We start from the raw sequence: 27,240 nt of genomic DNA on the forward strand, positions 1-27,240 counted from the left end.
ACCTGTGGGAAAAATCCCAAAGGCCAAAAAGAGAAAGGGCAAAAGGGAGGGGTGGGGAGGAGGAGGAAAGGGAAAAGGGGAGGATGGGATAGGGAAAGGGGGATTGGGGGGCAATTAGGTTCGGTCTAAGGAAGGAGACCAACAGGTCTAATTCCTCAGACCAAGAGCCTCTTCACCACGCCAAGGAGCCCCCCTTGAAGAGGTTTATACTAAAAAGAAAAGTGAACTTATAGATAAAAGATAAAACGGTTTACAATAGACAGTAAAATAAGGAAGTGTGTAGACTAATAAGCCACAGAACCAGTGTTAGGCTCAACATCTAGACAATTAAAATAGAGTTTACGAAACACAGGAGCATCAGTTAAGTTTTCCCCCCATAAAAAATTAGTTACACAAAAACCTTAAATTTAGACCAAGTAAAACTACTTTTATAAATATAACAATTTAATTAAAAAAGGTACAGAAAAGTTTACGATTTGGTCTTTTACAATTGATAAGAAATTTATTGGAACTAAATACAGTTCCAGTAAATGACCTCTACATTTAAATCCACATTTTCTATAAATATGTCATGAAGATGAAAGAGGGACAAGGGAAGCAGAAAAAAAAACCATAGTCCGGCAGAAACTTGCATAAAACTTTTAATTATGCACCTTAAATTTCCAAAGTATTAAATGACTTCAGCCTTCAACAATTGTAGACCGCATTTTCCATTCCATTACTTGGGCCACTGAAGTGAGAACACATTTCAAAGATAAATTTTTAATGCACTAAATTACACATTTACAATGAGGCAAATTTTTGTTCTGCCTTCATAGTTAAAGACCTCAACAGCAGATCTGAGAATTCATACATATACACAATATTAAAATCACATCTCAGTAACATACTTGGTGATATCATGATTTATATAGGCAGTTTATCCTATTCTTATTTTACCCAATACACAGGATAAAACAGGTTAAATTAAAATGATTATATAAATACCATAGAACACACCAGTGTGTGCGGGCACAACAAATTCTAAAAATGGATAGACAATGATTTATATACATGACATGTTACTTTGTGAATTAAGTTTTTAATTTATCTTAAAAAACCAGCATTCTATACAGAAACCTATGTTACATTGTTGAGCAGTTCTAAGCGCATTATTTTATTTATTGCAGATGAACGACAGCAGTTCGGAATTTTTTGAAGGTTAGTCACAATGGAATAACTAAATTCTTTAAATTTGTAGAACTTGAGCTTTAATGAGGCAAGTTAATCAAAACATTTACAAAGTGGAACTGCTAACTATATGAACAGTCATTTCCAGTTCATTCACTGAATGTTTTGATGAGTTTCTGTAGTTCAGTCAACCCTAATACTTTACATTGCACTTAGCATGAAGACTTAATTTTTAAAGTTCTAGACTTTTAAACTAGCAGTTTGACCAACCTGGTTACTTAGTGGGCACTACAGAGACTTAGCAACAGTTTCCTTACCACAATATTATGCCGGACTATAAGCCTCCCTTATTGTAGATTTTAAACAGAATCAAAACTCTGTGACCCAGACAGGTAGCTGGAACGAACATATCTGTCGAAGGGAAAACGAGAAAAGTTAGTGATAGTCAAATTTAAAAATAAAATATAATTAATCATGAAAAAATGATAAATCTTAAAATTCTAAAGAAAATATAGATTTGTGCCACTATGGGATGGCTAATATATAAAAACAATAATAAGGTATTATAACCATAACTAAGCGCTAAACCCACAAGGGTCATACAGCGCTGCAGGGTAGGGCATACTAAAGTTTTAATATGCTTGATCAAAGACTAGCAAGGGTGGAGAGTATAACAGAGGTCGAGCTAATATGAGCAGAGTGAAGTGCTAAGTATAATTAAAGTTCGTGTAATATGTTATTGTCAAAGTCAAGAGGGAGAGAGATGGGGCCATCAGTGAGGAGGGAGGATAAGGGTGTTAGGCAATTATTATAATCAAAGAGAAACGATAAACCTACAAGGGTCATACAGCGCAGCAGGGCAGGGTATAGTGTAGAATTATAAAGTAGCAAGGGCGGGGTGGACAACAGAGGGAGAGTTAGAAAGGGCTGTGAGGAGTTCTAGAGAAAGGATCATCAAACTTTGTGTAGTAAATCAGTTGCTGTCAAAAAGTCAGTGAGGGAGTGAGTCAAAGGTGGATCCGTCAGGAAGGAGTTAAGATGAAGTAAGAGCGGTGACGACGTTGGAGGTAAATTCTGTGTGCTCGTAGATAGACTGGACAGTCCAACAGAATATAGCGAACCGAAACTGGAACCTGACAATTCTCACAGTGGAACAAGGCGCCTCTCCATGAGGCGCCTTGAGTAAGACTAGCATGTCTGATATAAAGACAGGAAAGAGCAGTCTCCTAACCTTGGCATTGATGTCAGGAAACCTAAACTTGGTTTAATAGAATGTAATTTATGTATATTATCAGGCCAAAACTGTTGCAAACGGTTATGAAGGTGGTAAGAAATTACAGCAAAATAGTCTGTGAATGGAACACCTCTATATGAATCTGGGAGGTCAAGTACTGCTGACCGCACAGGAGACTCCCTCTGTTCATTGCCCAGTACGTCAACATGACCGGGGATCCAACAGAAAATAATATTGATTTTTACTAGAGATGCAGCATAACCAAAGTTGTATAAGAACCAGAAAATGAGGCGAATCATTGTTTTATAGCTTGGAAAGCACTAAGTGTCTGAGATCACCACAAATAGTGATAGGCATAGATGCAATACGGATAATTGCTACGAGAATTGCATACAATTCACCTGTAAAAATGCTAGCCAAATCTAATAAGTGCCCTCGCACTACGCTGTCGGGAAACCGCTGCGAACCTGATACTGTCAGAGGATTTAGAACCATCAGCGTATACTGTGACAGCATGAGAACGATACCGGAAGTGATTAAGAAAAAATGCGAGAAGCAACTGTAGGTATGTGGGTTTTCGCGCATGGTAGTGGGGAAGATGAACGTATTTACCTGGAGTTTACCTGGAGAGAGTTCCAGGGGTCAACGCCCCCGCGGCCCGGTCTGTGACCAGGCCTCCTGGTGGATCAGAGCTGTTACTGCTGGCTGCACGCAAACCAACGTACGAGCCACAGCCCGGCTGGTCAGGAACTGACTTTAGGTGCTTGTCCAGTGCCAGCTTGAAGACTGCCAGGGGTCTGTTGGTAATCCCCCTTATGTATGCTGGGAGGCAGTTGAACAGTCTTGGGCCCCTGACACTTATTGTATGGTCTCTTAACGTGCTAGTGACACCCCTGCTTTTCATTGAGGGGATGTTGCATCGTCTGCCAAGTCTTTTGCTTTCGTAGCGAGTGATTTTCATGTGCAAGTTCGGTACTAGTCCCTCTAGGATTTTCCAGGTGTATATAATCGTGTATCTCTCCCGCCTGCGTTCCAGGGATACAGGTTCAGGAACCTCAAGCGCTCCCAGTAATTGAGGTGTTTTATCTCCGTTATGCGTGCCGTGAAGGTTCTCTGTACATTTTCTAGGTCAGCAATTTCACCTGCCTTGAAAGGTGCTTTTAGTGTGCAGCAATATTCCAGCCTAGATAGCACAAGTGACCTGAAGAGTGTCATCATGGGCTTGGCATCCCTAGTTTTGAAGGTTCTCATTATCCATCCTGTCATTTTTCTAGCAGATGCGATTGATACAATGTTATGGTCTTTGAAGGTGAGATCCTCCGACATGATCACTCCCAGGTCTTTGACGTTGGTGTTTCGCTCTATTTTGTGGCCAGAATTTGTTTTGTACTCTGATGACGATTTAATTTCCTCGTGTTTGCCATATCCGAGTAATTAAAATTTCTCATCGTTAAACTTCATATTGTTTTCTGCAGCCCACTGAAAGATTTGGTTGATGTCCACCTGGAGCCTTGCAGTGTCTGCAATGGAAGACACTGTCATGCAGATTCGGGTGTCATCTGCAAAGGAAGACACGGTGCTGTGGCTGACATCCTTGTCTATGTCAGATATGAGGATGAGGAACAAGATAGGAGCAAGTACTGTGCCTTGTGGAACAGAGCTTTTCACCGTAGCTGCCTCGGACTTTACTCTGTTGATGACTACTCTGTTCTGTTAGCGAGGAAATTATAGATCCATCGACCGACTTTTCCCGTTATTCCTTTAGCACGCATTTTGTGCGCTATTACGCCATGGTCACACTTGTCGAAGGCTTTTGCAAAGTCTGTATATATATTACATCTGCATTCTTTTTGTCTTCTAGTGCATTTAGGACCTTGTCGTAGCGATCCAATAGTTGAGACAGACAGGAGCGACCTGTTCTAAACCCATGTTGCCCTGGGTTGTGTATTGATGGGTTTCTAGATGGGTGGTGATCTTGCTTCTTAGGACCCTTTCAAAGATTTTTATGATATGGGATGTTAGTGCTATCGGTCTGTAGTTCTTTGCTGTTGCTTTACTGCCCCCTTTGTGGAGTGGGGCTATGTCTGTTGTTTTTAGTAACTGTGGGACGACCCCCGTGTCCATGCTCCCTCTCCATAGGATGGTAAAAGCTCGTGATAGGGGCTTCTTGCAGTTCTTGATGAACACGGAGTTCCACGATTCTGGCCCTGGGGCAGAGTGCATGGGCATGTCATTTATCGCCTGTTCGAAGTCATTTGGTGTCAGGATAGGCTTGTGTTAACCAAGGGGACAACGGAAGAGAAGACAAAAGGAAATGTAGATGAAGACAAAAGGGACGGAGTAAACGGGCAACGAACAAACAATGAACCTCTATATCTATCCTATATAAGGAAGAATTGCAAACGTCACGAGTGAACAAAATAGAGGCAATGAGCATCACGGTGATCGTTCAAGGATAGAATATTCGCCTTTGCATATAGGCTTTCAACAGGTGAAGAGCGACAAGCTAGGCATAAATGCAATCCCTGGTGATGGACGAGATCAAGTTTAGAAAGAGTTGCAGGAGAGGCTGCTGAATATACCTGGTAACCATAATCTGGTTTCGATAAAATTAGAGCTGAATGCAGTCCAAGGAGAGTTCGACGATCTGACCCCTCCCCCTCTAAAGATGAGAAGGGAATTTTAAGGAGGTTCAGCCGGCTATGACAAGTTGCCTTCGAAGAGGTAAAATGAGGTTTCCAGGATAACAGTCAAACAGAAGGCCGAGAACCCTGACAGAATCACGTTCAGGGATACGCGAGCCATACAGGTACAATGGATTATCAGGGACGATAAAACGTCTAGTGATAATTTGGAGTTTTAGTACTAGAAAATTTAAACCCATGAGTAGTGGTTGACAGCATCCTAGAGAGAAACTGCAATGAGGCGACAGTCAGCTCCTGTACAAGCTACAGCAGTCATCAACAGTGATGACCAAATATTAGATGGAGGAACATATTCCACATTATTTATGGCAAGGAGAAAGTGTGGTGCTAAGGATACATCCCTGGGGGACACCTTCATCTTGGACAAAGTCCGGGGAAAGCATGTTAACCCGAACACAGAAATGTTTCGGATAAATTCTGAAGAAAAAATGGCGGATTGCCTCGGAGGCCAAGGAGTAAATTTGGGCCAAGATGTTACATCTCCAAGTTGTCATATGCCTTCTCAAGATCAAATAAGATGGCGATAACTGCAAGGCATTACGAACATGCGTATCTAAATGGATTAAGAGGTCAATAGTAGAACAGCGCTTACGAAAACCATATTGACTAATGGAGAGATTATCGTGTGTCTCTAAATACCGCATCAAACGTCTATTTACCAGACATTCCATCACCTTGCAAACTGCACTGATAAGAGCAATGGGGCAATAGTGGGAGGCATGTACCGAAGCACCTGGTTTACGAAAAGGTAGAACAATGGCAGATTTCCACAGCTGGGGAAGAACTCCTTGCGACCAAATATGATTAAATAGTCGAAAGAAGACAAAGGGCTGACGGATGTAAATGCTGGACCATACAAATATGAGTGCCATCAGGCCCAGCTGCCGATCATTGGCAAGCAGAAACTGTTGACTAATTCCAGAAGTGTAAAAGGCACATTATAAGACTTCTCTGCTAGACGAAAAGTCTAAGGGCTCTAACTCCCGGGCAGACTGGGAGGAAAGAAACGAGAGACATGTATATATTATTATTATAATCAAAAAAGAAGCGCTAAGCCACAAGGGCTATACAGCGCTGCAGGGTAGGGAAGGAAGCAAGGGAATTGGATGGCAGAAGGGAGGGGGGATGATCAGCAGGTTACAGAAAACAGCGGGGCAGGGGATAGTACGGGGATAGAGGGTAGCAAGAGATTGAAGTAGAAAGGGCTGAAAGTATCAGAATTTGTGAAGTCAGTCAGTCGTTGTCAAAAAGTCAATGAGAGAGTCCGGATGAAAGGTGGGTCCATCAGCGAGAAGGGAAGGTAGAGAGAGAGCAGCGGGTCGAAGACGACGACAGAGGTAAATTCTGCGTGCTCGTTGATAAAGTGGGCAGCCCAACAGAATGTGGCTGACTGATAATAGAGCTTGGCAATTCTCACAGAGAGGAGCAAGACGCCTCTCCAGGAGATATCCATGAGTAAGACGAGTATGGCCAATGCGAAGACGGGAGAGAGTAGTCTCCCAACCTCGACACTGGTGATAAGAAGACGGCCAGTAACCTATACTCGGTTTAATAGACTGAAGTTTGTTGCCGAGCATAGTAGACCAACGTTGTTGCCAACGGGTGTGAAGGTGGGAAGATATTACAGCAAAATAGTCCGTACATGGAATACCTCTATAAGAAACTGGTAGGTCATGTACTGCTGACCGCGCAGCAGTGTCTGCCTGTTCATTGCCCTGTACGTCAACATGACCAGGGACCCAACAAAAAACAATATCTTTATGCTTGGTAAAGATGCGGCGTAGCCAAAGTTGGATACGGAGGACTAAGGGGTGAGGTGTATCAAATTTTTGTATAGCCTGTAAAGCACTAAGGGAGTCTGAGACAACCACAAATGATGACACAGGCATAGATGCAATACGGATAAGTGCTGTAAGGATGGCATATAATTCAGCAGTAAAAATACTAGCCGAAGAAAGTAAATGCCCTTGTACGACGCTGTCCGGAAACACTGCTGCGAATCCTACGCCGTCAGAAGACTTAGAGCCATCTGTGTACACAGCAATGGCATGAGAATGAGAGTGAAAGTGGTCAAGAAAAAGAGAGCGGGAAGCGACCGTAGACAGTTGGGCTTTCGAGCAAGGGAGGGAGAAAGAACAGACTCGAACAGCTGGAACTTCCCAGGGGGGTAGGGAAAAGTGAGATGCTACATGTACATAGAAAGGTGGTAGTTGAAGAGAAGACAAGAGCGAATGAAGGCGAAGAGAGAAGGGACGGAGTAAGCAGGGGCGGCGAACAAATAAAGAATGTCTACTAATATCAGTGACCATTCTATAAATGGAAGGATTGCGGAGATCATGAGAGCGTACATAGTAGCGCAGGCAATGGGCATCACGGCGATCAGATAAGGATGGAACGTTCGCTTCTGCATAGAGGCTTTCGACAGGGGAAGAGCGAAAAGCACCAAGGCATAAACGTAATCCTTGGTGATGAATGGGGTTAAGGCTAGAGAGAGTAGCAGGAGATGCCGCTGAATAGATCTGGTCACCATAATCAAGTTTCGATAAAATAAGGGTGGAATGTAGGTGAAGGAGGGTTCGATGATCAGCTCCCCACGAAAGATGAGCAAGGGTTTTAAGAAGGCTCAGCCGGCTGTGACAAGTTGCCTTCAGAGAGGTAATGTGAGGTTTCCAGGATAACCTACAATCAAAGAGGAGGCCCAGAAACTTGACTATCACGTTCAGGGATACGGGAGCCATAGAGGTACAAAGGATGATCGGAGATGACAGAGCGTCTAGTGAAAGTGATTTGGTGGGTTTTAGTGCTGGAAAATTTAAACCCATGTGTGGTGGCCCAATTGGAAACACGGTCGACTGCATGTTGGAGAGAAACTGTAAGGAGGTGACAGTCAGCGCCTGCACAGGCAATAGCGAAGTCATCAACATAGAGTGATGACCAAATATTTGATGGAAGACTAGAGGCCAAATCATTAATAGCAAGGAGAAAAAGTGTTGTGCTCAGAACACATCCCTGGGGGACACCTTCAGCTTGGATAAAGTCCGGGGAGAGCACATTATTAACCCGAACACGGAAATGCCTGTCAGTTAAAAAGTTCTTAAGGAAGGATGGTAGATTGCCTCGAAGGCCTAAGGAGTGGGCTTGGGCTAAAATATTATACCTCCAAGTTGTGTCATATGCCTTCTCAAGGTCAAAAAATATGGCAATAACTGAGTGGTTATTCGCAAAGGCATTACGAACATACGTATCCAAGCGCAGTAAGGGGTCTATGGTAGAACGTCCCTTACGAAAGCCATATTGACGAGTGGAGAGACTGTTGTGTGTCTCTAAATACCACACTAAATGTCTATTTACTAGACGTTCCATTACTTTGCAAACTGCACTGGTAAGAGCAATGGGACGATAGTGGGAGGTTTCATGTCCCGTAGTGCCTGGTTTGCGGAAAGGGAGAACAATGGCGGATTTCCACAGCTGTGGAAGAACTCCTTGTGACCAAATAAGATTGTAAAGGCGTAATAGGACTGCAAGGGCTGACTGATGCAAATGTTGTAGCGTACGAATATGAATGTCTTCGGGCCCAGCTGCCAATGATCGACAAGCTGAGAGTGTTGCCTCCAGTTCTTGAAGTGTAAAAGGCACATTATACTGTTCTTCTCTGAGAGAAGAAAAGTCCAAGGGTGCTAACTCTCTGGCAGACTTTGAGGAAAGAAATGAGGGGCATAGATGGAGTCCCTGAGAAATACGGACCAGATGATTGCCAATTTCATTGGCAACATCTAGTGGGTTTGCTATATCAACACCGGCAACCCGCAGAACAGGAGCCGGGTCAGGAGAATATTTACCACTCAGTTTTCGTACTTTTTTCCAGACTGCACTCATAGAGGAAGCAGAGGTGATGGTGGAGACAATCTCGCCAGCAAGTGCGTTTAGCGTCACGGATGACACGGCGAGCGATCGCACGCTTCTGTTTAAAATCAAGGAGTCGCTCTGTGGTTCTATTGTACCGGTACCTGCCCCATGCAGTGCGTTTCAAACGTACTGCACGAGCACAAGCAGGAGACCACCAAGGCACGCATTTCTGAGAATGCCTGCCCGAAGTTTGGGGTATAGAATGAGAAGCTGCGGTGAAAACAGAGGACGAGAAGAGGTGTAAAAGCTCATCGATGGAGGACGAAGAAGGAACCTCTTTAAAAACAGTTAGGTGTGAGTAAAGGTTCCAATTTGCCCGATTAAATTGCCAGCGTGGGGTGCGAAGAGGTGGCAAATATGAAGGGGAAGTAAGAATGATTGGGAAATGATCACTGTCATGTAAGTCCGGGAGAACAGACCAAGTGAAGTCTAATGCGGCGGAGGAAGAGCAGATTGAGAGATCGATGCAAGAGAGAGTATGAGTCCGAGGATCAAAATGGGTGTGAGTACCTGTATTTAAAACATGGAGGGGGTGGGTGGCAAGAAAAGCCTCTAACTGAATTCCACGGGAATCACAGTGAGACCCCCCCCAGAGGAAATGGTGGGCATTAAAATCACCAAGTAACAGAATCGGTGGCGGTAATGACGAAACAAGGAAGGCAAAATCCGGAATAGATAATGCCCGAGAAGGAGAGAGATATAAAGAACAGAGTGTATACCACCTATGTAAGTGGATACGGGCTGCTGTGTAATGCAGCGAAGTATGAACAAATAGCTGATGGTACGGAATATCAGTGCGGAGAAGAAGGGCACTTTCATTAAAGGTCCCATCAGGAAAAGGATCTGAAGAATACAATAAATTATAGCCTGAGATGTGAGAAATAACAGCAGAGTAATTTTGGTTCCTGTAAGCAAACACCAACAGGGGCAAACTGGGAGAGTAACATCTGAAGCTCACCCCGATTACCCCTGAGGCCACGTATATTCCACTGTAAATAGGCCATGATTATCAATGATAAAGATACTTGAAATCCCTAGGTAAGGGTTCCTACGGACTAGAAGGGTTAGAAAAGTCCACATGTGGAGGCAGTGGAAAATGTTCAAGCAGCGAAGGAACGGTGCGCTGTGAAGAAAGGAGTTGCGCAGATGGAGCAGAGGAGAGAGAAAGAGCAGTAGGTGGATCAGTGTCCATTGATGGTTTGGTCTCTGCAATACATTCAGAGATTGCTTCAAGTGTTTCGGAATTCAGAGATGTCGTATGGGAGACAATATTGGGAATGGTAGGGGGAGGATGAGTAAAGATTGGAACTGTATTGGACTGTACCAAGGTAGGGGGGGGAGGGCAAAAGGGTGGAGGGAACTGGAGAAGCGTGGCAGGGGACAGAGGAGGCAGGAACCTGGGAGGTGGCAGAAGAGGAAGAAACTTGGGAGGGAACAGGGGAGGAAGGTACATTACGAGGAGGAGGGTGAACCTCTGCACTTGTAACTGAGCCAGTGAGAGGGGAAGAACTAGGGACAGAGACAGGGAGGGTAAAATGAGGAGGTGGAAGATGGGTAGGAGGTGTTACCGGACCTTTTTTTGACTTTTGAGAAGTAGAGGGACGATTGGGAGGAGGTGTCGTACGAGGTCTCGTCGATACTGAGGCTTGTGAGAGAGAACTCGAAGAAGCAAGATTAGACTGAGGCGTTGAAGTAGGGACATCCGAGCCGAGGACAGCAAAAGGATTAGATACAGGAGTGATTATGGGAGAGGTAACCACAGAGGTGGGTGTAGAAGATGGGATACCAGAAGTGGGGGGACGTTTTGAAACACGGGAATAAGAAACACGTGGGAGTCTCCCTTGGAGGCGGAGATGAGAAACTGCCATGGCATAAGGGAGACCTTCTGTCTCTTTGAGGTAACGGATTTCCCGCTCGTTTAAATAGACCTGACAAAGGCGAGAGTACGAAGGGTGAGCCTCATGACAGTTAAGGCAAGAGGGAGATCGATTGCAAGACGTATTAGAATGGTCATCGGCACCACAGACTGGGCATTCGGCGATAGATCTGCAATATTTCGCTGGATGGCCAAATCGCCAGCAATTTCTACACTGTTGTGGTGTAGGGATCACCTTTCGAACTTGTAACCGATGTCCTGCTATATAAACTGAGGATGGGAGTTCTCGGCTGTCAAAAGTTAAACGAGCCACATTGCTAGGGTATCGTCTCCGCCCACGGGCAGGAAGAACGTAAGTGTCTACCTTGAGGATTGGGAGATCTTGGAGTTCCAGCTGTTCTAGAATGTCAGTGCCACATGTCTGGAAATTTCGTTGAACTATGGTATGGGGCAGAATGACGGTACCACTACAAGAATTGAGGGAATGATGTTTTTCAAGAGTGACAGGAACAGTATCGATATGGGAAAGACGAGAGAGCTCATGAGCCTGGGTAGCATTCTGTACGGTAATGATGCGCGTACCGCTCTTAAGAGCATGAAAAGAAATATCTTCACCAACATGGCGTAGGAGTGCCTTGCCAATACTATGGTCAGAAAGATAGGCAGTAGAGGAAGTTGGTCGTAAAGTGAAGAATTTAGTCCACTGTTCAGTCTGAAACTGAGCGTGGAAAGGTAGTGAAGGACGTGTCGATCGTTTCTGAGAAGAACGAGAAGGTGGAGAAGTATCATCAGCAGGTAATTGTCGTTGGCGTTTAGGCGTGGGACCAGAGTTGGTCCGGCGATTTGAAAATTGCCGCACCGTAGAGGGAGAGGCCGGAAGCATAGTCAGAGGAGAGCGAAGGTCCGATAAATCGAAGGAGTCAGTCGAGGCCTCAGTACCTGAAGCGGGTGAGGAAACAGCACCGGCAATAGGTACAGAGGCATGAGGAATGTCTGAAGAGTGGTCCAAAGACGAGGCGGGGTCAGAACGGGGTGCGGTATCAAGAAGGGGCCCGGGGGTACCAGGTTCATGGACTAGGGCTGCCATGGTTAGGTTACTTCTTTCTTTTTGTTTTTAAGAAAAAAAAAGAAAAAAAAAAAAAAAAAAAAAAAGGGGGGACCGGGGAGGGATAGGTCCTAGGAGGAATGAAAGGGCCAGAAATCTCCCTCCGCGCCCAAGAGGACCTCAGCACTGCAAGTAGCACAGATGCAGCATGGAACCCGTGCCATACCCTACCCATCATGCTAGTAAACTAACAATCCGGGATAGCAACCTCACATCTGCCGAGCTACCTCGGTGGACAAAAGAGGGCAGCCGGATATCCGCCACAAAGCATACCTCCTTCGGCCACCACCCCCGGAATCCGAAAGGTGGCTTCCAGAGATACACTCGTCGCCCGAAAGACACCCAAAGCTACTCCGGGATACCGGAGAGGGATTGGGACATCCCCAGGCGATCCAGATTCCACGGCAAACTACGCCACCGCTAAGAACCTCAACGGAATGGGATGGACCCCGGTATCCTTTCCTCTACCTAGGAACTAGCGCGCCTGTGGGAGAAATCCCAAAGGACAAAAAGAGGAAGGGCAAAAGGGAGGGGTGGGGAGGGGGAGGAGGAAAGGAAAAAGGGGAGGATGGGGAGGATGGGATAGGGGAGGGGAGATTGGGGGGTAATTAGGTTCGGTCTGAGGGAGAAGACCGATAGGTCTAATTCCTCAGACCAAGAGCCTCTTCACCACGCCAAGGAGCCCCCCTTGAAGAGGGACATGTATATAGCCCCTGGGAGATACAGACAAGACGATTACCAATTTCAGTGGCAACTTCAAAATGGTTTGCTGTAGTGACACTGGCAACCTGAAGGACGTGAGCCAGGTCTGGAGAGTATTTGCCACTCTGTTTCCATACTTTTCTTTCCAGACTGCACTTGTAGAGGAAGCCAAAGTGACTAGAAAATCTTGCCAAGTGGTTTTAGCTTCACAAATGACAGAGGGTGACTGCTCTCACCCAGCTTAAAATCAAGGAGTCGCTCTGTGGTCCAATTGCAACGATATCTGCTCCATGCAGTGCATTTCAAATGTACAGCACGAACACAAGTAGGAGACCACCAAGGCATGCATTTCTGAGAATGGCTGACCAAGGTTTGGGGTACAGAATGTGAAGCCACGGTTAAAACTGAGGTTGCAAATAGGTGTAACTGCTCATCAGCAGAGGAAGAAGGGTCCTCACTAAAAGCAGTGACTCGAGTACAGGTCCCAATTCTCTGTCAAATTGCCAGTGAGGGCTTCGAGGAGGAGGAGAATATGAATGGGAAGTAAGGAGAATTGGAAAATGATCGTTGTCATGTAAGTACAGGAGTACAAATCAGAGTCAAGTGCAGGTGATTAAGAGCAAGCAGATTGAGGCAAGAGTATGAGCGTCAAAATGGGTGGGAGCACCCATATTTAAAACGTGGAGGTGAAGAGAAGTGAGAAGGGCCTCTAACTGAATGCTGCAAGAGTCGCAATTAAACCCCTCCCCCCCAAAAAGGAAATGGTGAGCATAAAAACTGCCTAATAACAAAAGTGGTGGCAGTAATGAAGAAACCACAAATGCAATGTCTAGGATAGATATTGCCCAAGAAGGAGAGAGATACAAAGCGCAGACAATATACCACTTAAGAATATGCATGATGCAGTGCAATACAGTGAAGTATGGACCAAGAGCTGATGGTATAGTATACAAGTGTGTGTACAAGAAGTGCACTTTCATTAAAGATGCCATCAGGAAAATTATTATTATTATAATAAAAAAGAAGTGCGAAGCCACAAGGGCTATACAGCGCTGCAGCATAGGGAACGAAGCGAAGGTATTGGGTGGCAGAAGGGGGAAGGGTTGATCAGTAGGTTACAGAAAACAGCAGGGCAGGGGATAGTGCGGGGGTAGAGGGCAGCAAGAGATTAAGGTAGAAAGGGCTGAAGGTATCAGTTTGTGAAGTCAGTCAGTTGTCAAAAAGTCAATGAGTGTGTCCAGATGAAAGGTGGGTCCATCAGCAAGAATGGAAGGTAAAGAGGGAGCAGCTGAGCGAAGACGACGTTGGAGGTATATTCTGCGTGCTCATTGATAAAGTGGGCAGTCTAATACAATGTAGCTAACCGATAATGAAACCTGACAATTTTCAGAGGAGCAGGGCGCCTCTCCATGAGATAACCATGAGTAAGACGAGTATGGCCAATGCAAAGGTGGGAGAGAGTAGTCTCCCAACCTCGACACTGGTGACAAGATGACGGCCAGTAACATATACTCAGTTTAATAGATTGAAGTTTGTTACTGAGCAGAGTAGACCAACGTTGTGGCCAACGGGTGTGAAGGTGGGTAGCTATTGCAGCAAAATAGTCCGTAAATGGAACGCCTCTATATGAAACTGGTAGGTCATGTACTGCTGACCGTGCAGCAGTGTCTGCCTGTTCATTGTCCTGTATGTCAACATGACCAGGGACCCAACAAAAAACAATATCTTTATGCTTGGAAGAGATGCGGAGTAGCCAAAGTTGGATACGGAGGACTAAGGGGGGAGGTGTATCAAATTTCTGTATAGCCTGTAAAGCACTAAGGGAGTCTGAGACAACCATAAATGATGACACAGGCATAGATGCAATACGGATAAGTGCTGCAAGAATGGCATACAATTCAGCAGTAAAGATACTAGCCGAAGATAGTAAATGCCCTCGTACGACGCTGTCCAGAAACAGTGCTGCAAATCCTATGCTGTCAGAAGACAGAGCCATCTGTGTACACTGCAATGGCACGAGAATGAGAGTGGAAGTGGTCAAGAAAAAGGAGAGCAGGAAGCTACCATAGACAGTTGGGCTTTCGAGCAAGGGAGTGAGAAAGAACAGACTTTAACAGCTGGAACTTCCCATGGGGGTAGGAAAAGGGAGATGCTACATGAACATAGAGAGGTGGTAATTGAAGAGAAGACAAGAGAGGTGGTAATTGAAGAGAAGACAAGAGTGAATGTAGGCGAAGAGAGAAGGGATGGAGAAAACAGGGGCGGCGAACAAATAAAGAATGTCTACTAATATCGGTGACCATTCTATAAATGGAAGGATTGCGGAGATCATGAGAGCATACATAGTAGCGAAGGCAATGGGCATCACAGCGATCGGATAAGGATGGAACATTTGCTTCTGCATAGGCTCTCAACAGGGGAAGAGCGAAAAGCAACAAGGCATAAACGTAATCCTTGGTGATGAATGGGGGTTAAGGCTAGAGAGAGTAGCAGGAGAGGCCACCGAATAGATCTGGTCACAATAACCAAGTTTCGATAAAATGAGGGTGGAATGTAGGCGAAGGAGAGTTTGACAATCAGCTCCCCATGAAAGATGAGAAGGGTTTTAAGAAGGTTCAGCCGGCTGTGACAAGTTGCCTTCAGAGAGGTAATGTGAGGTTTCCAGGATAACCTATGGTCAAAGAGGAGGCCTAGAAACCTGACTATCACGTTCAGAGATACGGGAGCCATAGAGATACAAAGGATGATCGGAGATGACAGAGCGTCTAGTGAAAGTAATTTGGCGAGTTTTGGCACTGGAAAATTTAAACCCATGTGTGGTGGCCCAATTAGAAACACGGTCGACCGCATGCTGGAGAGAAACTGATGAGGCGACAGTCAGCGCCTGCACATGCAATAGCAAAGTCATCAACAGTGATGACCAAATATTGGATGGAAGACTAGAGGCCAAATCATTCATAGCAAGGTGAAAAAGTGTCGTGCTCAGAACACATCCCTGGGGACACCTTCAGCTTGGATAAAGTCCGGGGAGAGTACAGTGGACCCCCGGTTAACGAACTTTTTTCACTCCAGAAGTATGTTCAGGTGCCAGTACTGACCGAATTTGTTCCCATAAGGAATATTGTGAAGTAGATTAGTCCATTTCAGACCCCCAAACATACACGTACAAACGCACTTACATAAATACACTTACATAATTGGTCGCATTCGGAGGTGATCGTTATGCGGGGGTCCACTGTACATTATTAACCCGAACACGGAAATGTCTGTCAGTTAAAAAGTTCTTGAGGAAGGATGGTAGATTGCCTCGAAGGCCTAAGATGTGGGCTTGGGCCAAAATATTATACCTCCAAGTTGTGTCATATGCCTTCTCAAGGTCAAAAAATATGGCAATAACCGAGTGGTTATTCGCAAAGGCATTACGAACATATGTATCCAAGCGTAGTAAGGGGTCTATGGTAGAACGGCCTTTACGAAAGCCATATTGACGAGTGGAGAGACTGTTGTGCATTTCTAAATACCACACTAAACATCTATTTACCAGGTGTTACATCACTTTGCAAACTGCACTGGTAATTGACCACTGTCTGGAAAATCTTCCAGCTCCTGCACCCAACATCTTGCTCCTGGGGGATTTCAACTTAAGGCACCTAAAATGGAGGAATATAGCAAATAATATTGTTGCAGTAATAACACCAGGAGGCAGCTCTGATGAAAATTCACACTCACATGAGCTTTTAAATCTCTGCACAAAATTCAATTTAAACCAGCAAATAATAGAGCCTACTAGAATGGAGAATACACTAGACCTCATCTTCACTAACAATGATGATTTGATAAGAAATGTCACCATATCAAAAACAATATACTCAGATCACAACATAATTGAGGTTCAGACATGTATGCGCGGAGCCCCAGACCGACATAATGAGATTAGTCATGAGGGAGCATTCACCAAATTCAACTTCAATAACAAAAACAAAGTGGGACCAAGTAAACCAAGTCCTAACCGATATAAGCTGGGAAGATATACTAAGCAACACAGACCCCAACGTATGCCTAGAACAGATTAACTTGGTGGCACTCGATGTATGCACAAGGCTTATTCCTCTAAGAAAAAGGAGGAGTAGATGTAAAATAGAAAGAGACAGGCGCTCCCTTTACAGGCGACGGAAAAGAATAACAGAGCGGCTAAAAGAGGTCAATATATCTGAAATGCCTAGGGAGACACTGGTCAGAGAAATAGCAAGCATCAAACTCAAGCTAAGGGAATCTTATAGGAGTCAGGAATCGCGGGAAGAAGTAAAAGCCATAAATGAAATCGAAAGAAACCCAAAGTATTTCTTCTCCTATGCCAAATCAAAGTCGAGAACAACATCCAGTATTGGGCCCCTACTTAAACAAGATGGGTCCTACACAGATGACAGCAAGGAAATGAGTGAGCTACTCAAGTCCCAATATGACTCAGTTTTTAGCAAGCCGCTAACCAGACAGAGTCGAAGATCAAAATGAATTTTTTATGAGAGGGCCACAGAACTTAGTTAACACAAGCCTATCCGATGTTATCCTGACGCCAAATGACTTCGAACAGGCGATAAATGACATGCCCATGCACTCTGCCCCAGAGCCAGACTCGTGGAACTCCGTGTTCATCAAGAACTGCAAGAAGCCCCTATCACGAGCCTTTTCCATCCTATGGAGAGGGAGCATGGACACGGGGGTCGTCCCACAGTTACTAAAAACAACAGACATAGCCCCACTCCACAAAGGGGGCAGTAAAGCAACAGCAAAGAACTACAGACCGATAGCACTAACATCCCACATCATAAAAATCTTTGAAAGGGTCCTAAGAAGCAAGATCACCACCCATCTAGAAACCCATCAGTTACACAACCCAGGGCAACATGGGTTTAGAACAGGTCGCTCCTGTCTGTCTCAACTATTGGATCACTTCGACAAGGTCCTAAATGCACTAGAAGATAAAAAGAACGCAGATGTAATATATACAGACTTTGCAAAAGCCTTCGACAAGTGTGACCATGGCGTAATAGCGCACAAAATGCGTGCTAAAGGAATAACAGGAAAAGTCGGTCGATGGATCTATAATTTCCTCACTAACAAAACAGAGTAGTCGTCAACAGAGTAAAGTCCGAGGCAGCTACAGTGAAAAGCTCTGTTCCACAAGGCACAGTACTCGCTCCCATCTTGTTCCTCATCCTCATATCCGACATAGACAAGGATGTCAGCCACAGCACCGTGTCTTCCTTTGCAGATGACACCCGAATCTGCATGACAGTGTCTTCCATTGCAGACACTGCAAGGCTCCAGGCGGACATCAACCGAATCTTTCAGTGGGCTGCAGAAAACAATATGAAGTTCAACAATGAGAAATTTCAATTACTCAGACATGGTAAACACGAGGAAATCAAATCTTCATCAGAGTACAAAACAAATTCTGGCCACAAAATAGAGCGAAACACCAATGTCAAAGACCTGGGAGTGATCATGTCGGAGGATCTCACCTTCAAGGACCATAACATTGTATCAATCGCATCTGCTAGAAAAATGACAGGATGGATAATGAGAACCTTCAAAACTAGGGAGGCCAAGCCCATGATGACACTCTTCAGGTCACTTGGTCTATCTAGGCTGGAATATTGCTGCACACTAATAGCACCTTTCAAGGCAGGTGAAATTGCTGACCTAGAAAATGTACAGAGAACCTTCACGGCGCGCATAACGGAGATAAAACACCTCAATTACTGGGAGCGCTCGAGGTTCCTGAACCTGTATTCCCTGGAATGCAGGCGGGAGAGATACATGATTATATACACCTGGAAAATCCTAGAGGGACTAGTACCGAACTTGCACACGAAAATCACTCACTACGAAAGCAAAAGACTTGGCAGACGATGCAACATCCCCCAAATGAAGAGCAGGGGTGTCACTAGCACGTTAAGAGACCATACAATAAGTGTCAGGGGCCTGAAACTGTTCAACTGCCTCCCAGCATACATAAGGGGGATTACCAACAGACCCCTGGCAGTCAAGCTGGCACTGGACAAGCACCTAAAGTCGGTTCCTGACCAGCCGGGCTGTGGCTCATACGTTGGTTTGCATGCAGCCAGCAGCAACAGCCTGGTTGATCAGGCTCTGATCCACCATGATGCCTGGTCACAGACCGGGCCACGGGGGCGTTGACCCCCGGAACTAACTCCAGGTAACCTCACTCCGGGTAACCTCACTCCGGGTAACCTCACTCCGGGTAAACTAACTCCGGGTAAACTAACTCCGGGTAAACTAACTCCAGGTAAACTAACTCCAGGTAAACTAACTCCAGGTAAACTAACTCCAGGTAAACTAACTCCAGGTAAACTAACTCCAGGTAAACTAACTCCAGGTAAACTAACTCCAGGTAAACTAACTCCAGGTAAACTAACTCCAGGTAAACTAACTCCAGGTAAACTAACTCCAGGTAAACTAACTCCAGGTAAACTAACTCCAGGTAAACTAACTCCAGGTAAACTAACTCCAGGTAAACTAACTCCAGGTAAACTAACTCCAGGTAAACTAACTCCAGGTAAACTAACTCCAGGTAAACTAACTCCAGGTAAACTAACTCCAGGTAAACTAACTCCAGGTAAACTAACTCCAGGTAAACTAACTCCAGGTAAACTAACTCCAGGTAAACTAACTCCAGGTAAACTAACTCCAGGTAAACTAACTCCAGGTAAACTAACTCCAGGTAAACTAACTCCAGGTAAACTAACTCCAGGTAAACTAACTCCAGGTAAACTAACTCCAGGTAAACTAACTCCAGGTAAACTAACTCCAGGTAAACTAACTCCAGGTAAACTAACTCCAGGTAAACTAACTCCAGGTAAACTAACTCCAGGTAAACTAACTCCAGGTAAACTAACTCCAGGTAAACTAACTCCAGGTAAACTAACTCCAGGTAAACTAACTCCAGGTAAACTAACTCCAGGTAAACTAACTCCAGGTAAACTAACTCCAGGTAAACTAACTCCAGGTAAACTAACTCCAGGTAAACTAACTCCAGGTAAACTAACTCCAGGTAAACTAACTCCAGGTAAACTAACTCCAGGTAAACTAACTCCAGGTAAACTAACTCCAGGTAAACTAACTCCAGGTAAACTAACTCCAGGTAAACTAACTCCAGGTAAACTAACTCCAGGTAAACTAACTCCAGGTAAACTAACTCCAGGTAAACTAACTCCAGGTAAACTAACTCCAGGTAAACTAACTCCAGGTAAACTAACTCCAGGTAAACTAACTCCAGGTAAACTAACTCCAGGTAAACTAACTCCAGGTAAACTAACTCCAGGTAAACTAACTCCAGGTAAACTAACTCCAGGTAAACTAACTCCAGGTAAACTAACTCCAGGTAAACTAACTCCAGGTAAACTAACTCCAGGTAAACTAACTCCAGGTAAACTAACTCCAGGTAAACTAACTCCAGGTAAACTAACTCCAGGTAAACTAACTCCAGGTAAACTAACTCCAGGTAAACTAACTCCAGGTAAACTAACTCCAGGTAAACTAACTCCAGGTAAACTAACTCCAGGTAAACTAACTCCAGGTAAACTAACTCCAGGTAAACTAACTCCAGGTAAACTAACTCCAGGTAAACTAACTCCAGGTAAACTAACTCCAGGTAAACTAACTCCAGGTAAACTAACTCCAGGTAAACTAACTCCAGGTAAACTAACTCCAGGTAAACTAACTCCAGGTAAACTAACTCCAGGTAAACTAACTCCAGGTAAACTAACTCCAGGTAAACTAACTCCAGGTAAACTAACTCCAGGTAAACTAACTCCAGGTAAACTAACTCCAGGTAAACTAACTCCAGGTAAACTAACTCCAGGTAAACTAACTCCAGGTAAACTAACTCCAGGTAAACTAACTCCAGGTAAACTAACTCCAGGTAAACTAACTCCAGGTAAACTAACTCCAGGTAAACTAACTCCAGGTAAACTAACTCCAGGTAAACTAACTCCAGGTAAACTAACTCCAGGTAAACTAACTCCAGGTAAACTAACTCCAGGTAAACTAACTCCAGGTAAACTAACTCCAGGTAAACTAACTCCAGGTAAACTAACTCCAGGTAAACTAACTCCAGGTAAACTAACTCCAGGTAAACTAACTCCAGGTAAACTAACTCCAGGTAAACTAACTCCAGGTAAACTAACTCCAGGTAAACTAACTCCAGGTAAACTAACTCCAGGTAAACTAACTCCAGGTAAACTAACTCCAGGTAAACTAACTCCAGGTAAACTAACTCCAGGTAAACTAACTCCAGGTAAACTAACTCCAGGTAAACTAACTCCAGGTAAACTAACTCCAGGTAAACTAACTCCAGGTAAACTAACTCCAGGTAAACTAACTCCAGGTAAACTAACTCCAGGTAAACTAACTCCAGGTAAACTAACTCCAGGTAAACTAACTCCAGGTAAACTAACTCCAGGTAAACTAACTCCAGGTAAACTAACTCCAGGTAAACTAACTCCAGGTAAACTAACTCCAGGTAAACTAACTCCAGGTAAACTAACTCCAGGTAAACTAACTCCAGGTAAACTAACTCCAGGTAAACTAACTCCAGGTAAACTAACTCCAGGTAAACTAACTCCAGGTAAACTAACTCCAGGTAAACTAACTCCAGGTAAACTAACTCCAGGTAAACTAACTCCAGGTAAACTAACTCCAGGTAAACTAACTCCAGGTAAACTAACTCCAGGTAAACTAACTCCAGGTAAACTAACTCCAGGTAAACTAACTCCAGGTAAACTAACTCCAGGTAAACTAACTCCAGGTAAACTAACTCCAGGTAAACTAACTCCAGGTAAACTAACTCCAGGTAAACTAACTCCAGGTAAACTAACTCCAGGTAAACTAACTCCAGGTAAACTAACTCCAGGTAAGAGCAATGGGACGATAGTGGGAGGCTTCATGTCCCGTAGTACCCTTTGCGGAAAGGGAGAACAATGTCAGATTTCCACAGCTGTGGAAGAACTCTCTGTGACCAAATAAGATTGAAAAGGCATAATAGGACTGCAAGGGCTGACTGATGTAAATGTAGCATACGAATATGAATCTCATTGGGCACAGCTGCCGATGATCGGCAAGCTGAGTGTGTTGCCTCCAGTTCCTGAAGTGTAAAAGGCACATTATACTGTTCTTCTCTGAGAGAAGTCCAAGGGTGCTAACTCTCTGGCAGACTTTGAGGAAAGAAACGTGGGGCATAGACGGAGCCCCTGAGAAATACTGACCAGATGATTGCCAATTTCATTGGCAACATCTAGTGGGTTTGCTATATCAACACCAGCAACCCGCAGAACAGGAGCCGGGTCAGGAGAATATTTACCACTCAGTTTTCGTACTTTTTTCCAGACTGCACTCAGAGGAAGCAGAGGTGATGGTGGAGACAATCTCGCCAGCAAGTGCGTTTAGCATCACGGATGACACGGCGAGTGATCGCACGCTTCTGCTTAAAATCAAGAAGTCTCTCCATGGTTCTATTGTACCGGTACCTGCCCCACGCAGCGCGTTTCAAACGTACTGCACGAGCACAAGCAGGAGACCACCAAGGCATGCATTTCTGAGAATGCCTGCCTAAAGTTTGGGGTATAGAATGAGAAGCTGTGGTTAAAACTGAGGACGAGAAGAGGTGTAAAAGCTCATCAATGGAGGACAAAGAAGGAACCTCACTAAAAACAATTAGTTGTGAGTAAAGGTTCCAATTTGTCTGATCAAATTGCCAGCATGGGTTATGAAGAGGTGGTGAATATGAAGGGGAAGTAAGAATGATTGGGAAATGATCACTGTCATGTAAATCCAGGTGAAGACCAGGCGAAGTCTAATGTGGCAGAGGAAGAGCAGACAGAGATCGATGCAAGAGAGTACGAGTCCGAGGATCAAAATGGGTGCGAGTACCTGTATTTAAAACATGGAGGGGGTGGGTAGCAAGAAAAGCCTCTAACTGACTGCCACGGGAATCACAGTGAGACCCCCCCAGAGGAAATGGTGGGCATTAAAATCGCCAAGTAACAGAAGTGGTGGCGGTAATGACGAAACAAGAAAGGCAATATCTGGGATAGATAATGCCCAAGAAGGAGAGAGATACAAAGAACAGAGTGTATGCCACTTATGCAAGTGGATACGGGCTGCTGTGTAATGCAGCAAAGTACGAACAAATAGCTGATGGTATGGAATATCAGTGCATAGAAGGGCACTTTCATTAAAGGTCCCATCATGAAAAGGATCTGAAGAATACAATAAATTATAGCCTGAGATAGGATAGATAATGGCAGAGTGTAATTTTGGTTCCTGTAAGCAAACACCAACAGGGGAAAACTGGGAGAGCAACATCTGAAGTTCACTCCAATTACCCGAGGCCGTGAATATTCCACTGTAAATAGGCCATGATTGGCAACGATAAAGATACCTGAAATCCACAGGTAAGGGTACCTACGGACTAGAGGGGTTAGGAAAGTCTACATGCGGTGGCAAAGGAAAACGTTCCAGTAGCAAAGGAACGGTGCGTTGTGAAGAAAGGAGTTGCGCAGATGGAGAAGAGGAAAGAGAAGGAACAGAGGGTGGATCAGTGTCCATTGATTGCTTCAAGTGTTTTGGAGTTCAGAGACATCGTATGGGAGACAATATTGGAGATGGAAGGAGGAGGAGTTTGAGTAAAGATAGGAGCTGTAATGGACTGTACCAAGGTGGGGGGGGGGGCGAAAGGGTGGAGGGAACTGGAGAAGTGTGGGAGGGGACAGAAGAGGCAGAAACCTGGGAGGTGGCAGAAGAGGAAGAAACGTGGGAGGGGACAGGGGAGGAAGGCACAGTACGAGGAGAAGGATGAACCTCCACACTTGTAACAGAGCCAGTGAGAGGGGAAGACTCGGGTGCAGAGACCGGAAAAGTAAAATGTGGAGGTGGATGAAGAGGGGGGGGGGTTAAAGGAGATTTTTTTGGCCTCTGAGAAGTAAAGGGACGATTGGGAGGTGTTGCACGAGGTCTTGTCGATACTGGGGTTTGTGAGGGAGGACACAAAAGTGAGGACAGACTGAGGAGTTGAAGTAGGGACGTCTGAGCCCAGGACAGCAAAAGCATTAGATACAAGACTGACTATGGGACTGGCAACCGCAGAGGAGGCTGCAGAAGATGTGACCCCAGAAGGAGGGGGGACACTTTGAAACACAAGAATAAGAAACACTGGGCAGTCTCCCTTGGAGGCGGAGATGAGAAACCGCCATAGCATAAGGGAGACCTTCTGCCTCTGAGGCAATGAATTTCCCGCTCATTTAAGTAGACCTGGTAACGGCAAGAGTACGAAGGGTGAGCCCCATGACAATTAAGGCAAGAGGGAGTTCGACTGCAAGACGTATTAGAATGGTCATCGGCACCACAGACTGGGCATTCGGCTATAGATCTGCAATATTTTGCTGGGTGGCCAAATCGCCAGCAATTCCTACACTGTTGCGGTGTAGGGATCACCTTCCAAACTTGTAACTGATGTCCTGCTACATAAACAGAGGATGGGAGTTCACGGCTGTCAAAAGTTAAACGTGCCACATTGCAAGGGTATCGTCTTCGCCCGCAGGCAGGAAGAACATAAGTGTCTGCCGTGAGAATTGGGAGATCTTGGAGTTCCAGCTGTTCGAGAATGTCATTGCCACATGTCTGGAAATTCTGTTGGACTAAGGTATGGGGCAGAATAACATAACCACTACAAGAATTGAGAGAATGATGTTTCTCGATAGTGATAGGAATAGTATCGATATGTGAAAGAAGAGAAAGATCATGAGCTTGGGTAGAATTCTGGACTGTGATGATGCATGTACCACTCTTAAGAGCATGATAGGAAATATCTCTACCAACGTGGCATAGGAGCTCTTTGCCAATACTATGGTCGGAAAGATAGGCAGTAGAAGAAGTCGGCCTTGGAGTAAAGAATTTAATCCATTGTGTGGTCCGAAACAGTGTGGAGAGGGAGTGTGTGACGTGTCGGTCTTTTCCGAGTAGAAAGGGAAGGTAACAAAGTAACATCAGGAGATTATCATTGGCGTTTAGAAGTGGGACCAGAGTTGGTCTGACATGGGATGGGCTGGGCTGGCGATTCGAAAATTGCCGCACCGTAGAGGGAGAGGCCAGAGGCATAGTCAAAGGAGAGCGGAGGTCAGACAAATCAAAGTCAGTCGAAACCCCTGCACCTGAAGCGGGTGAGGAAAGAGCACCAGCAAGAGGTACAGGGGCCTTAGGAGTGTCCAAAGAGTGGCCAAAAGATGAGGCGAGGTCAGAACAGGTGCGGTAACAATAAGGGGCCCGGAGGTAGCGGGGTCATGGATTTGGGACTCCATAGTTAGGTTACTTCTTTCTTTTTGTTTTTAAGAAAAAAAAAGAAAATAAAAATAAAAAAAAAGAATAAAAAAAGGGGGGACCGGGGAGGGATAGTTCCTAGGAGGAGTGGAAGGGCCAGAAATCTCCCTCCATGCCCAAGAGGACTTCAGCACTGCAAATAGTGCAGATGCAGCATGGAACCCGTGCCATACCCTACCCTTCATGCCAGTAAGCCAGCAATCCGGGATAGCAACCTCATCTTCCAAGCTACCTCGGTGGACAAAAGAGGGCAGCCAGATATCCGCCACAAAGCATACCTCCTTTGGCCACCACCCCCGGAATCCGAAAGGTGGCTTCCAGAGATACACCCGTCGCCCGAAAGACACCCAAAGCCACCCTCCAGGATACCAGAGGGGGATCGGGACATCTCCAGGCGATCCAGATTCCACGGCAAACTACGCCACCGCCAAGAACCTCAACGGAATGGGATGGATCCCGGTACCCTTCCCCCTACCTATGAACTAGCGTGCCTGTCGGAAAAATCCCAAAGGCCAAAAAGAGAAAGGGCAAAATGGAGGGGTGGGGAGGAGGAGGAGGAAAGGAGGATGGGGAGGATGGGATAGGGAAGGGGGGATTGGGGGGTAATTAGGTTCGGTCTGAGGAAGGAGACCGACAGGTCTAATTCCTCAGACCAAGAGCCTCTTCACCACCCCAAGGAGCCCCCCTTGAAGAGGTTCATCAGGAAAAGGATCCGATGAGTATAATAAAATAGCCCAAGATGGGATGGATAACAGCGGATCACAATTTGGGTTCATGTAAAACAAACACGGGAAAATAGAGCAATACCTGAAGCTCACCCCGGTTACCCCTGAGGCCTTGGATATTCCACTGTAAATAAGCCATTATTTGCAAAGAGAAGGACACACGAAATATGAAGCAATAGGTATCTATGGACTAGAAAGGTTAGTAAAGTCCACATGGAGGCAGCGGAAAACGAGTAAGCAGTTAAAGATTAGAACACTGCGAAGAGGAAAGTTGTGCAAGAGTAGAAGAGTGATGAGTAGCGATGGGAGTCAGATCAGTGTTCCTCAATGGTTTAGTCTCAATATATTTGGACATAGCTTCAAGCGTTTCAGAGGACATGGTCATCGTATGTGGGACATCATCAGAAATAGAAGGGAGAGGGTGAGTAAAGATCAGGGCAGTGATGGAAGTTACTCAAGTAGGGGGAGGGGACGAAAGCTTAGAGTTAACCTGGGAAGAAGTTTGGGAGGAGAGAGGAGAGGAAGGAACTGTGCAAGGGAAAAGATGAACCTCCACACTTTTAACAGCTAGTACGAGGTAAAGAAACAGTACGACTGGAAAGGAATTTTTTGGACTCTGGAGTAGAGGGGCAAGGGTGAGCTGTTGTGTGATGTCTTTTAGACAAACTTGTGAGCAAGACGATTTGAGAACAGCATGAGGCGACAAGGTAGGGACCTCGGGGTCCAGGGCTGTAAGGGTTGGTTACAGAGGTGACTGTGGAAAGTGTGACCACAGGGAAGACTGTGGGAGTTAGGACCCCAGAGGTTGAGGGGCCTCTTATTAACTCGAGAATAAGAAATACAGGGAAGTCTCTCTGGAGGTGTCGATGAGAGATTGCCATGGCGAAAATAAAGTCTTCTGTCTCAGACAATGTTTTCCCCGTTCATTTAAGTAAACTTTGCAATGATGAGAATAAGACAGCCAAGAGGGAGATTGACTACAAGATGTATTGGTATGGTCGTCAGTGCCACAGACTGGGCATTCTGCCATGGACCTGCAATATTCTTCTGAATGACCAAAACGCCAGCATTTTCTACCCTGTTGTGGTGTAGGGATCAACTTTTGGACTTTTAAGTGGGGTCCTGCAATATAAACAGAGGGCGGAAGCTCACGGCAGTTTAAAGTTAAGCAAGCTTCATTGCAGGGGAAGAGTCTCCACCCACAGGAAGGTAGTACACATGTGTCTACTTTGAGAACTGGGAGGTCTTGGATTATATTATAATCAAAAAGCCCTAAACCAACAAAGGTCATACAGCTCTGCTGGGCAGAAAATAGTGCTGAGGCTATAAACAGCTAGGTGGAGAGGGGATCAGAGGTGAGGGGAGAAAAGGGCTGGAAGGGACGCTAAGGGCTGTGTGTCAAAGTTCGTACAGTACAGCAG

The 27,240-nt window shown here is 45.2% G+C and overlaps 1 protein-coding gene across 1 annotated transcript in view; it reads right to left on the minus strand.

Moving 5' to 3' along the window:
• Positions 1-746: 746 nt before the first annotated feature.
• Positions 747-27,240, minus strand: part of LOC128684121 (MFS-type transporter SLC18B1-like) — a 130,631-nt gene continuing 104,137 nt past the window's right edge. Inside the window, exon 14 of the mRNA XM_070090174.1 lies at positions 747-1,581. Within this exon, the coding sequence (XP_069946275.1) occupies positions 1,530-1,581 (52 nt within the window). The 3' untranslated portion in view covers positions 747-1,529. The remainder of the gene's footprint in view (positions 1,582-27,240) is intronic.

Source organism: Cherax quadricarinatus, chromosome 3 (genome assembly GCF_038502225.1).
Source record: "Cherax quadricarinatus isolate ZL_2023a chromosome 3, ASM3850222v1, whole genome shotgun sequence".
NCBI lineage: Eukaryota > Metazoa > Arthropoda > Malacostraca > Decapoda > Parastacidae > Cherax > Cherax quadricarinatus.